Genomic DNA, 14,171 nt, shown 5'->3' on the forward strand with positions numbered 1-14,171 from the left:
CTTTGTTCAGAACCTAATCGAGTTGGTTCCATAATTACCACCTATTGGTAAATACATTTCCACAATCTAGGAGAGTTACTGGAGTCAAAAGCAAGTTTGGTGGTGGTGCCAAGGAGCTAGTAAGAAGCCCTCAAAGAGAAGAATTTCTTCCATCCTATTTAAAACTTCATGGTGGTGAATGACTCAGAACAGCTAAGTCACCAAAGTCAATATATTGTATTCATCTTATAAAGCCTCCTCTCACTATTAAATGCAAATAGCCATTAAATACAACACTCAGTAATAAGAGCAGAGATAACAGGGGCATAGGAAATCATATAAACTTTGCTGTAGGATAAAGCTCTTGTACACTGTAAAGATCTGTTACTCATATTGGTGTAATAAAATGCTAATTGACCAGTAGCCAGGCAGGAAGAATAGACAACCAGACTAAGATCTGGCAAGAGGAAAGACAGAGACGCGATCAACAGCTAGACACAGAGGAAGCAAAAGAAGAATGCCTCAATGAAAAAAGGTATTAAGCCACGTGGCTAAACATAGACAAGAATTATGGGTTAATTTAAGTTGTAGGAGCTAGTTAATAAGCCTGAGCTAATAGGCCAAACCGTTTATAATCAATATAAGCCTCTGTGTGTTTTTTTGGGATTGAATAGCTGCGGGACTGGGCAGGACAGATACTTCCATCTACAAAACTTGAAAAGTTAAACCCTCTGTAAACAATATGTTCACAGAAAGTGATTCATATTACAATATATTCTTTAGAATGAGGGTAACTGTGGTGGTTTGAATAGGTATGACCCCCCATAGACTCATGTGTTTGAATCATTGGCTTATAGGGAGTGCCACTATTAGGAGGTGTGGCCTTGTTGGAGTAGGTGTGGCCTTGTTGGAGGAAGTGTGCCACTGTGGGGGCAGGCTTTCAGGTCTTAGAAGCTCAAGCCTATTTACTTCCTACTGCCTGCTGAACCAGATGTAGAACTCTCAGCTCTTTCTCCAGCACCAAGTTTGCCTGCATGCTGCCGTGCCACCTGCCATGACGACAATGGACTAAACCTCCAAATTGGAAATGTTTTCCTTTATAAGAGTTGCTGAGATGATGGTGCTTCTTCAAAGCAACAGAAACCCTAAGACAGTGACCTATCAAAAATAAACCAGTTATTACACTTTGGAGCAATAAACACACCACAGAGCAGTATGAATTCAATGAGAAATATATGAAAAGAGAAAACAGAATTAAAGGAAATACTAGGCTGAGTGCCACTCACCTCAGGAAAGTAAAGACTATACACAGGGTGTGTTATCTTTGACTTGGTTTCCAGAAGAGCTCTCTCTTTTCTCTGTATGCTTTGTTGTAACTCTTGCCACTCCTAGTGTGGGGGAAAAAAATAGAATACTTGAAATCTGGTACCTTGCAGAGACCATCTAGAGGAGTTTCTAGCTTTTACTTTTTACAATGCCAACCAGCTACGAGGATTATAAACTTGTTTCCACAAGTCTCATCATTGTCTGGCACAAAGTTAACTATGCCTCTAAGCCCCATAGCATGGTGACACTACTGTTTCAGATTTGACTCAGTTTATACCACAGCTTCCTTCCTTGTCCTTTTTACTCTTGTCATTATAGCTACCTACACTTCTCTGAAGTTACCAAACCATTTCACCTACCCTAAACCCTATGTGGGTTTCTGTTCACATTCTCAGTCTTACAAACTCCTACTCCTAATTCTATCAGGACAGTGAAATCCCAATGTATGAACTCCGAAGAAAAGTCTATCAAGAATATTCCCTCTGCCTCAGAACTTAGCTCATTACACCTTCATGCCATTACTACAGCTTGAATAATATGGATTAATTCTTGTACATACTACAACATTTAGGTCTGCTGTCTCTGACAGCCAGGATGTTCTAAGGCAAAAGCTATTTTGTATTTGTCTTAGACTCTGTGGACTAAATCATGTTTAGGATGAAATAGACTATGAATCTGAAGAAGAAAGGAAGAAAGAAAGAAAGAAAAAAGCTCATCTATAAAACCTTCATTTGCCTCTGAGAATATTAGATACTCAGGCAAAATGATATAACAAATCGTTCTTTAGAGCGGAACTGAGGAAACAATCTCTGTAATTCTCTAAGTCTAAAAGCACTAAAGACCCAGCAACTAACAAAACTCATCTTGATTTGCTTTCTCCCTCAAGGATAAGTAGGTGCATGAGCTCCCTATACCTTTGCATTCCACTTCCTACCTCTTTCAGGACTCCCCTACTGCCTCAGAGACGATTCAGGGATTACATTTTCATCTCAAACCACAAAGGTTATTTAAGATCTATATTCTGGCTCCAAAGCTACAGAGAACCCTTGCTTATTTGAAAAAAAAAACACCATATATATATATATATATATATATATATATATATATATATATATATATCCCAATTAAAAGAGTAAGTGAACAGCAGTCAGTTTATACTTCATTTGTAATGAGCCTCCAGCACATTCTTTTCTGTATCATTCCCAAAAGTCAAGTGAAATTTGAAGGTATACATAGAGTGCACCTCATTATCTTAATAAATTCTTAATTACCTTATGCAAACAAAATGATATTCTAAAAGCTTTCCCTTTAACTGATTCTCCAACATCACGCTCACAGTGATATTTCTTCTCGGTGTGATCTGGAACCCACAGAAGAAGCTTCTACGGACTGTTCCTGGTTCACACCCACCTTCCCTTACTTCTATTTCCACAGACACCTTCCAACACTGAAAATTTCCTTAAAAGATCAAACTAGTCTCACTCATACACAGAACCTGTTCCCCTACATAATTTCAACAAATTTAAGAAAATTGGAATTTCTAATCCTTGTCTGAAACGATTTTCCTTTAGAATTCCTAACAGAAGTTCCTCAGAACAAATGCAATCTTAAAGTAGTAAAATCCCAAAATGAATGAGTTTTTAAGGCAAATAAATAAGCAAAAGAATGAACAACCAACTGCAGTGATGATTTACACTATCAAGTCTGGAGCATAGAGCACTGGGCTCTATTCTCAGCACAACAGGGGCTGGGGAGGGGAGCCATCAGATCTTACCGCTTCATCATCTTTGTTCTGTTTCTCATCTTGCTCTCTATCAGAGTCTCTGTCACTGCCATCATCTTTCTCACTCTGGGAATCTCTATTGGTTTCTTCCTCTTCAGAGTCACTGCCTCTCTCAGAAATGTCGTCTTCATCCTCCTTTACTGCAATTTCCTACAACACAAAAGTAAAAACAAAAATTCTGAACGTTTCAGTCAGTATATATTGTTTTGAGTCTCTGAAGCTGTCAAGATAACTGAACTGGCTCAAGATTGGATATTCACAACCAAAGTTCTAGTCAGCAAAGAAAGGCAAAAGGCAGAAATGGAGGGCATAAAAAGCTTAAAACAAAACTTGTGAGTAAAACTGCCTTTATTCCCAAAGGCCATAACTGCTTATGTGGAACATCTTTATTAAAACACCTACAAATGCTGAAATCAATGTCAAGTCATTAAGACTTAATACAAGGTCAATGTTTTAAGAAATAGCTATTGTGTTCCTACAAAGTAGTAATAGCCTCTAAAAACTGAAAACAAATGTTATTTAAAATGATAACAAAAAGTTACCAAGTACATAGCAGTATAAATGTACCATACCTGCCAGGAAAAATGAAAGAAGCTCTAAGTTAATAAAAACAGGCAATGAAAGAGAATAAAGACTAAGCAAAAATGCTATATTAATTTCCCACATCAAACCATGGATTCAATTAATGCTAATCTAAACTCAGTAATTATTTTTAGTGAAAATTATCACTCATTCTAAATTTTTAGCTGGATGAATAGTTAAAAAAAATAAGTACAAGCTGTGGAATTTATTCTATAATATATAAAGACTGAAATCTACAATCAAGCTAGTATGACATTGACACAAGAATAAGCAGATACAATGGATTATGGCATCTAGAACAACACATTACAAGCAATATGGTCATTTTTTCTAAACAAAATACCACTGCAATTCACAAGAAAAGGATTGTATTTTCAATAAATACTAGAATAAATATTCCATAATTTACATTACCAATGAAAATTCATTCAAGATAGATTACAGAGCTAAATAAATAAATTCAGAGCAGCTATGGTTGCCTGCACATCATTAAATTAGTAAACATTCCAGAATTCCCAACAGAGAAAATATTGATGGGTTGAGGGAAAGGAAAGTCAGGTAAGAATGTGACCCCTGGCAGGTTAACTATACTCTGTGGATGGTCTCACACCCTTGAGTATACACTCAGCACAAACTGAATTAGTGTTTTGTTCTTTTTTTTTAAAAAAAAAAAAGTCAGGAATTTGGAGTAGATATGGGAGAAGCTGGTGGATAATTATGATCAAAATACACTGTATGCATGTATAGAATTATCAAAAAATTCTCAAAAAAAATAGAAAATACATTTTTTAAGATAGGGGCTAGCTATGTAGCTGTGGCCTGGATCTCAGTATGTATGTAACCTGGCTGGAACTCAGTGTGTAGCCAGTCAAACTCGGAGATCTACCTGCCTCTGCCATGAAGTGCTGGGATTAAAGGTGTGCACCACCACAACTAGTTATAAAAAGATATTTTAAAAATAAAATAAAATAAATTAAAATAATAACCATCAAAAAGCTACCTTCTACAAGAAGGAAAGAAACTCATACCCAGAATACATAAAGGGCTCTATCAAAACCATAATACAAACAACCCATGAGCACAATTAACAAAACGGCCAGTTAAGTACATGAAAAACACTCAAATCATTAGGTAAATATAAATGAAAACCAAAGTAACATCACCACAGATCATCAAAATGGTTAAAGCAACAGAAGGGAAAACAAAGTACAAGCGAGAGCACAGACAGTGGACTTTCACCCTCAGCTGGGGTGGTTTGAAATAGCAGGAATTGGAAATCAGCTCTACTGATGAGTTAAACACAACCACCTAGGACTGTGCCGCCCTACTGCTGTGCTGAAAATGACCATAAAATAAAAACCAGGCACAGAAAGTATATTATATAAGCACCTTTAGTTACACTAGATTAAAATGGCAAACCCAAACAGAACAGAGATAGTGTATTTATAAAATGAAATAGCATCAGAATATATGTTTGTGCAGTCTCTCTCCCTCTGAACTGTCCCTACAAATAATAGAAAAGTAAGAATCCTTAAGCCAGGATTAGGAAGATGGTTCAGTGATAAAGGTATTTGCCACCAAACATAATGACCAGAGTCCAATCCCTGGGATCCATATGGTAGAAAGGAAAAACCTATAAGTTGTTCTCTGATCGCCATATGCACACACAATCAATCAATTAATAATTTTAAAAAAAAATTCTAAAGGATAATTATTGGGAGGCTGGAGAGATTTTTCAGCAGTTAAGAGCACTGACTATTCTTGCAAAGGATTTGGGTTTGAGTCCCAACACCCACAAAGTGGCTCACAAATGTCTGTTACTCCAGTTACAGGGAATCCAAAGCTTTCTTCAGGCTCTAAAAGCAGTAGGCACTCATGTAGTTCACAAACACACACACAGGCTAAACACCCCCCTAAAAATAATATAAAAACTAGGGGCTGAACAGATGGTGTGATGGTTAAGAGCAACCACTGATCTTCTTGAGGACTTGAGTTCAGTTTTACACCATGATGACCTGTAACTCCAGCTCTAGGAGACTCCAAGCACTCGGGCATAAATGCGCACATGCGCGCGCACAGACACACACACACACACACACACACACACTGCATACATTCACACAGACATAAATAAAAATAATTCTTTTTGTCTATTTTTTTGAGAAGGAATTTTCTCTGTGTAGCCTTGGTTATCCTAGAACTTGCTCTGTGTACCAGGATAGTCTCCAACTCAAGAGATCCACCTGTCCCTACCTCACTAAAGGTGTGCATCACCATGCCTGGCATTAGAAAAAAAAAGAAAAAATAGGGGGCATCATAGCACACATCTTTAATCCTAGCACCCAGAAGGCAAAGGCAGGTATATTTCTGTACATTTGAGGCCATCCAGGTATACATAGTGAGTTCCAAGCCAGTCAGGGCTACATAATAAGATCCTGTCTCACAAATTGAAAGAATGGAGGAAGGAGGGAGGTACAGAGGTGGGGGAGTAGGGGGGAAATGTCAGGACTAGAAAGATGGCACAGAAGTTAAGAGAACTGTCTGCTTCTCTAGTGAACCCATGTGGCAGCTAACAACCATCTGCAGTTCCAGTCCCAGGGAATCTGCCTTCTTCTGGCTGCACCTGGTTCTCCAGGGCACTACACAAACATGGTGCAAAGACGTTTATATAAACAAATAAAAACATTCCTGCACATAAAATAAATCTTAGAGAAGGATTTCACTTATATGAAGTTTATTAATAAACAAAATACAGTGACTATAGTCACAGTATTGGGGTAGAGAGATGAAGTACTCAGTGGAAGAACCATTGACAATGAAGGGACATACAGGAGCTCTCCTAAATGCTAATAAGATTTTTAAGTATCTTTAAAATATTTTTATTTTTAATTGTGTATATATGTCTATATCTATCTGTGGTATATGTACATGTGAGTGAGTACAGCTGCTGCACAGACAAGTGACTAATCTGGAAATGAAGTCACCTGACACAGATGCTAGGAATGGAACTCAGGTTCTACGTAAGAAGAGTAGACACTCTTAACCACTGAGCCCAGCCTCTAAAGCCCAGAGCTCTCAAACCTTGATTTGAGCTGGGTATAGCTCAGTGGTGAGCAGAGTGTGCATGAGGCCCTATATGTTCGATTTCCAGCGTTTAGAAGGAAGAGTAAAGAAGGGAGGAAAATCTTGATATGGGTTTAATGTACTCACATGTGAACTTTAGGAGCTATATACATATTTGAGAAGTTTAATATATACAGATTACACCTCAGTAATAACAAGAACAGTGACAACAGACTTACACTCCCAACAACTCCATTTGCCTGCTTCTGCTTCTGTTGTTTTCCCTGAGGTAAGGGCACAGCTGTGGGCTTTTTTTTTAAAGGCTTCTTTTTTTTGGACTTAGGCATTTTCTTGGGTCCCTTGCTCTTCTGCTGCCATCCTCCTTTTGCCTTGTTCTTGTTGGCATCAATCTGCTGCAAACCAAATGCAACTAGTAAGGCTTCACAGTCATTTTTAGAAGAAAGTGACAAAAATACATATTTTCATAAACTGTATTATATACCCTGTGGTAATATAAGTCAACCAAAGAAGTAAATAAAACATTTCTTCATCAAGAAAGTAAGAAAAATCAAATTCTTACCCCGTCTTCTGCAGGCTGTTCCTCAGCAGCGCAGATGGACTGCTCCTTTTCAAATACTTCCTAGAGGCAACAAGAACAACAATATCTATCAGCCCATATTTGTCTATCAGATAAAATATAAAATCTTTAAAAATATTTATCTATAAAGGTTTTATTAATCAGTTGCAATTGAGAGGGTGGGTAGGCTTGGCAGTCAAAAGTCTGTATGTATGCAAGGAGCAACCTTCTGAAGTACCTTATAACTATCATAAATAGATTTTTAAAAGTACAGTCTATTTTTTATATTTTAATAAACTTTGGAGAAAAAAAAGTACAGTCTATTGAACAAATACAATGACTTAATTATGCAATTCATTATAAAGTCAAAAATATTTCAATTTAAAATTTCATTTTATTCTAATAACAATCAAGTAAGAATATTTTAATGAAAATTTGAATAAATCATATTATTCTAATTTTCACCTTCAAGGGACCACTAGAAGTTTATTATTATCATTGGATTACCAAGAAAATCCACATTCTAAAAACATATCAGAATTAATTAAAAAACTATAAATTTATAATTTAAAGCTCAATTAGAACCTAGTAAGAATGCATAGTGAAAACTGACAAGTGGTATAGGTTGTGCTCAATAAATGTCTTAGAATTATAATCAATAAATGAACACAAACAATTAAGCTCTATACGAGACAGGCTAGAGATCAATAAGCTGGCATCATCATTTTGTTTTCATGGTTTTGACAGTGTCTCATCATGTAACTAACCCAGCTGCCCTGAATTCACAATCCCCCTGCCTCAGCCTTCTGAGTTCAAGTTGCTAGGACTACAGACACGAGCCACCATACTGACACTATAAGGCTTTATTTTCTTTGTTTGAAGTGATGAAGAAAGAACCCATCACCTCACATATGCTAGGCAGGTGCTAAATCATTAAACTAACACCACCAGCTCTGTGTGCGGGTGTGTGTGGTGGGGGAGGGGTAATGCATGTGGAAGTCAGAGGTTGGTGTCAAGTGGCTTCCTTTCGTTCACATTATTTTTTGAGGCAGGTTCTCTCACTGACTTACTGACTTGGCTGGAGTGGGAAGCCAGCAAATTCAAGTAAATTTCCGGTCTCCACCTCCCTAGTGTGGTATTAGAGGAGCTTGTCACCATGCCTGGCTTTTTATGTACATGCTAGGGATTCAAACCCAGGTTCTTATGCTTGCATGGCAAGCGCTTTATTGACTACACCATTTCCCTAGGACTACTGCCAGCTTTAAAAATACTACGAGAACACAACCATGTCCTTCTGTAGGTTCAGTAACTGGTACAAAAACTAGATGACCTATGAAACTTAAACTATTTACTATCTGAACCTTCGTTTAAAGAGGATTGTCACTCCCTAGTCTAATTCATCACTTCTTCATCTCTCCATTTATTATCTGGACTGACTAATTGATTACTTTTAGGTACAGTTTGTTTAAGAAAGGGAAAAAAGTTCATAAAGTATAGAAATACAATTACAAAGAAAGTGAGATGTGCATGTCTGTAGTCACAGCCCTCAGGAGACTGAGTCAAAAGGAACAAAACAGTAAAGGCTACATAGCAAGACCCCGTTTCAAACACAAAACAAAAAAATCGAGCCGGGAGGATGGTTCAGTCAGTGGAATGCTAGCCAAACAAGCATGAGGATCTGAGTGTGATACCTAGAACCAAGGTTTGAAAAGGTATAGGACTGGGGGTCTAGAAAAGTATCTCAGTAGTTTAGAGCACTTGTTGCTCTTGCAAAGGATCTGGGTTCAATACCAAGCATCCATATGGTAGCTCACAACCATCCATAAGTATAGTTCCAGGGCATCCAATACCCTCTTCTGATCTCTGTAGGTACCAGGTACCCACATGGTTTATATGTATACAGAAAGGCAAAACATTTCTTAAAAAAAATAAAAAGTAAAGCCAGGCATAATAGACAATACGTGCTTATAATTCCAATGCTAAGGAGATAGAGAAAAGGGGATTTCTGGAACTAGCTAGCCAGGAAGCCTCACTAAATTGGTAAACATGGGGCCAATGAGAAACACTATCTCAAAAAACAACACTGCACCAACAGATTTTAACCTGAAGCCTCCACAAACATACATATACACCCATGTGCAAACATGTGCATTTACAAACAAACCAACAAATAATACAAATAAGCCTACAAAATAATACATATATAAATAAATAATACAAATAAACTACTTACAGCCATTGTCTGCCTTGTCAATTTAACCAACACTGTAACTAGGGATCCTACTGTGATGTTGTTGCTATCCTCATCATCCAATACTGTAAGATAGGAGGAATAGAGCAAAATATAAAAAACAAGTTCCAAGTCAACGCAAACAGCAATATTTAACTTGTCAAAAACAATTTAGTACTTTAGTATTATGCTTTAAGCTTATTAAAAATAATTTATTGATTACTGTATAAAATCTCCAGATGCCTTCAACAGCTGCCTCATTTAATCCTTAAAAGAATTTTATGATGTATTATCATTTCCACTTTAAGAAACCAAGGTTCAGCTCGAGCAGCTGCCAGAGCCAGAGCGCCGGACTGACCTCCGGACCGCCGCCCCCGCCGCACCATGGCCGAGAGCGACTGGGACACCGTGACGGTGCTGCGCAAGAAGGGCCCCACGGCCGCACAGGCCAAGTCTAAGCAGGCCATCTTAGCAGCTCAGAGACGAGGAGAAGATGTGGAGACATCCAAGAAATGGGCTGCTGGCCAGAACAAGCAGCATTCCATCACTAAGAACACGGCCAAGCTAGACCGGGAGACAGAGGAGCTGCATCACGACAGGGTGACCCTGGAGGTGGGCAAAGTGATTTAGCGGGGCCGGCAGAGCAAGGGCCTGACGCAGAAGGACCTGGCCACGAAAATCAATGAAAAGCCGCAAGTCATCGCAGACTATGAAAGTGGACGGGCCATTCCGAATAACCAGGTTTTGGGCAAAATTGAGAGAGCCATCGGCCTCAAGCTCTGGGGGAAGGACATCGGGTAGCCTATCGAGAAGGGGCCGAAGGCGAAATGAACACAAAGCCTCGAAGCCAGTGATTCCGGCTGAGCTCTTCTGGCTGGTCCCCCAGGACCACCAGCACTGCCTTGGGTCTCCTCACATGGTCAAACGGAACACGGGGGTCAGGCCTGTGTGCCCCCCCCCCAACCCATACCTGCTGTCAAACAAAGCAAAAGCTTGCAAAGTGAAAAAAAAGAAAAGAAAAGAAACCAAGGTTCACAGCCAGCACTGCCAAATTTCAAAACAAACGTTGCAGAAACTGTATAATTTTACTTCTCTGACCAATGCCTGCCTGTGGGACTAAATAATAAAAACTGGCATTCCAAATGACCTTAAATATTTAAAGAGACAATATTTAAAGTAGGAACTTCAACATATTTTCTTTACAATAAAAAACATTTTTAAGTGTTAGCTTGGAATAAAATATTAAAACTGGAACAACAACAACAGAAGATTAGCATTGTCTGTATACAAAGATGATATGCAAATTTGTGTAGAGGTCCATATTTTAAAGAGAATATTGCCCAGCAAATGCTATGGTTTGAAAGAGGATGGTCACCACAGGCTCATATTTGAATTAGTCCCCAGTTGGTAGAACTGTTTTGAGAAGGATTAGGAGGTGTGGCATTGTTGAAGAAGGTGTGTCACTGGAAGTGAGCTTTTAAGTTTCTAAAGGCCCAGTCCTGCATGCACTTGCTCTCTAGCTCTCTCTTTCTCCTTCCCTCCCTCTCTCCCTCTCTCCCTCTCTCTCTCTCTCTCTCTCTCTCTCTCTCTCTCTCTCTCTCTCTCTCCTTCTCTCCCTCTCCCTCTCTCTCTCTCTCTCTCTGCATCCAACTCACAGATCAGGACATAAGCACTGAAATGCTGCTTCAGTGCCATACCTGCCTGCCTGCTGTCAGGCTCCCTCCCAAGATGGTCATGGACTTACTCACCACTGTAACTAAATAAGTCCCAATTAAATGTTTTCTTTTTTAAGTTGCCTTGGTCAAGGTCTCTTCACAGCAATAGAAAAATAACTAAAAGAGCAGAAAAGATGATACAGGGCCACATGAAAAGCCAGGCATGTAAAGTACATGTAAAACTAGCATGGGGCAGGGGGCGGGGTGAGTGGGTAGAAACCAGTGGAATCTAAGAGCCAGCTGGCTACCCAGTCTAGCCAAAAAGTCTAATTTCTGGTTCATGCATGCAACACAAGCTCGTGCTCATACACGTATGTGCAGACACACACACACCTCTACACACAAAAATACTGCTGCCAATAACATTGCAGCTTTATAATAGTTATTAAAATTAATATATAATATACAGTAAAACCATTGTGGAAAGGGGGTAATGGAAACACTTATTTTTGTAATGTACCTTTAAATTTGAAATTATTTCAAAATAGAAATTTAGGGGAAATTTTCTTTGGTAGGCCGTATGGTGATCAGTTCTGTAAACCCCAGCATTTAAGAGATTGAGGTAGAAAGATTGCTGAGGGGTTAGGGCTACCATGAACTACAAAATGAGATCCTGTCTTAAAATCAGCTACCAAACAAACAAACAAACAAAAAAGAATAGAAGAATATTTCTTTTGTAATAGTCAGTACTAAACAGAGTAGTATGTGTAATTATTTAATTTTGCCATACAGCCCCATAAACCACAATATAATAAACAAACAAACAAACAACCCTCTGTAACGCTCCAGCGACAACTTGACAAGAGACAAGACTCTGAACATGTCTGCAGGAGTTTCTGGATGGGGTTAACTGAGGTGGAAAGATCTACCCTAAATGCAGGCAGGAGTGGTCCTGTGGGCCAGGGTAATGGCCTGATCTGACAAAGGAAAATGGCAGCTGAGTGGCAACATTCATCTCTCTGCTTCCTGACTGAAGACGCAATCTGTCCTGGTGCCTCACACTCCTGCCACCAAGACTCCAGCACAATGGACTATACCTCTCAAACCATGAGCCAATACAAACCACCTCCCCTTTAACGCTTGCAAGGTACTGTGTCAAAACAATGGGAGAGATAAATACTTTTCATACCTTTTACTCCAACGACATTAATTCATTTTTCTATAGATAAAAAATTTCTTCACTAATAATTTTTGGTTTTACTATTTTCTAAGTTTGTGCTTGGCTTACAGAACACTGATTTAGTCAGCACACTGTTCTGGCCTTTATTACATACCAACATATGAAAAACAGTAGTCTCCAACAACTTATAACTGCTAATCCACTACTAGTTATAAGAAAAAGCACACTATCCTTTCTTTATCCTAGAAGCCTCTGTTATCAGAACTCAAAGCTGGGCCACATGTGCACCCACATTTTTCACTCTGCAGTACCTGTGACATCTACTGCATCAGTGTATACAAGTATTCAGTGTTGTAAAGTGGGGGTGGGGGAAAGCCTGCCATGAGATGATACACAGCCTCTAGTGATAAAGGGAAAGCAATTATCTCCACCACCATGTTGAACACTGGTCTTATAATCTCTACTCTTCCTTAAACTATGTGACTCCTATGATATACACAAATAACACAGTAAAATGAACTCTCATTTGTTGTTGGATATTAGCTTAAGATGTCTTAGATTCTTTTATGATGTGGAATATTTGTTTAACGATACAAAAATGTGTTGCATTCTTTTATTCTGTAAAGCTGTGTTATTGTGCCTGCCTAAAACACCTAATTGGTCAAATAAAGAGCTGAATGGTTAATAGCTAGGAAGGAAAGGGATAGGCAGGGTTGCAAGGCAGGGAATAAACTGGGAAGGAGAGAGAAAAGGAGTGAGAAAAGGAAGAAGAGAGGAGGATGCCGGGGGCCAGCCACACAGCCAGCTACAGAGCCAACTACAGAGTAAGAAGGAAAGAAAGAGATATAAAGAAAGGCAAAAGGTAGACGGGATAATTTAAGTAAGTAAAGCTGATTAGAAACAAGCCAAGCTAAGGCTGGGCATTCAGATGTAAAAATAAGTCTCTGTGTATTTATTTGGGAAGTAGTTGGCAGGTCCCCAAAGAATATAAAGAGTTTTTTCTTCAAAGACAAATCTCTTCACTTGTTCTAAGCATAAATGTTTTACAATAATTGATTATAATGAAGATTACTTCTTAAGTTCCAAACTGGATTTGGCTAAAAAACTAAAACCCTAAATGTAGTATTCAAAGAATTGTTTTTATTTTGTATGTATGTGTGAATGCCTGCAGGCATGCATGCACACATGTGTGGATGGTGTTCAAGGAGTTATACGTGGGTGTGAGCTACCAAGTGGGAGCTGTGAATCACACCCAAATCTTTTGCAAAAGTAACAATTGTTTTTGTGGGGTTTTTTTGTTTTTTGTTTTTGGGTATTTTGTTGTTGTTGTTTTGAGACAGGGTTTCTCTGTATAGCCGTGGCTATACTGGAACTTGCTCTGTAGACTAGGCTAGCCTCGAATTGAGAGAGATCCGCCTGCCTCTGCCTCCTGTGTGCTGGTACTAAAGGTGTGCACCGCCAGGACCTGGCACAGCAAGTGCTCTTAACCTGGCATCTCTCCAGTCCCTAAGTGCAGCATTTGATTAGTGATTAAAGTCTAAAAACTCACCAATCTAAAAGAAAATTCCCAAATCCCAAAAAGAGCTGTCCAAAGTATTTCCTGTCTGTATTTACTGTATGTAAATACTTTGTAAATGTCCTACACACTAGACAAACTGAAACCAGATGATATTGTTTGCTTCCCTTTGCCTAGAATGATTTAGGAAATCATTTACTTCTCATTTATATTAGAATACAAATTCAGTAAGGCAAAGTGCCTTAAGCATAGCTCTCCAGGTGCCAGTCAAAGTACGCAG

The 14,171-nt window shown here is 38.7% G+C and overlaps 1 protein-coding gene, 1 non-coding gene and 1 pseudogene across 3 annotated transcripts in view; 2 read left to right on the forward strand and 1 right to left on the reverse strand.

The window, feature by feature from the left end:
- The window catches only part of Sec63 (SEC63 protein translocation regulator), a 78,796-nt gene that overhangs the window by 11,953 nt on the left and 52,672 nt on the right, over positions 1-14,171 (reverse strand). Inside the window, exons 14-18 of one of the 2 annotated variants that reach the window (XM_085690846.2) lie at positions 9,544-9,626; positions 7,314-7,373; positions 6,973-7,143; positions 3,080-3,238; positions 1,266-1,367 (exon numbers count right to left, since the gene is read on the reverse strand). In XM_085690846.2, the coding sequence (XP_085546972.2) occupies positions 1,266-1,367; positions 3,080-3,238; positions 6,973-7,143; positions 7,314-7,373; positions 9,544-9,626 (575 nt within the window). Of the gene's footprint in view, positions 1-1,265; positions 1,368-3,079; positions 3,239-6,972; positions 7,147-7,313; positions 7,374-9,543; positions 9,627-14,171 lie in introns of both variants that reach the window. The other variant, XM_085690844.2, reaches the window with a different exon arrangement.
- Positions 9,907-10,514, forward strand: LOC125394650 (endothelial differentiation-related factor 1 pseudogene; annotated as a pseudogene).
- LOC125394662 (U6 spliceosomal RNA) lies at positions 10,763-10,867 on the forward strand. The gene has a single exon (XR_007230289.3). It is a non-coding gene; the product is annotated as a U6 spliceosomal RNA (small nuclear RNA).

The sequence above is a fragment of the Myodes glareolus genome, chromosome 1 (assembly GCF_982192425.1).
Source record: "Myodes glareolus chromosome 1, mMyoGla1.1, whole genome shotgun sequence".
NCBI classification, from domain to species: Eukaryota; Metazoa; Chordata; class Mammalia; order Rodentia; family Cricetidae; genus Myodes; species Myodes glareolus.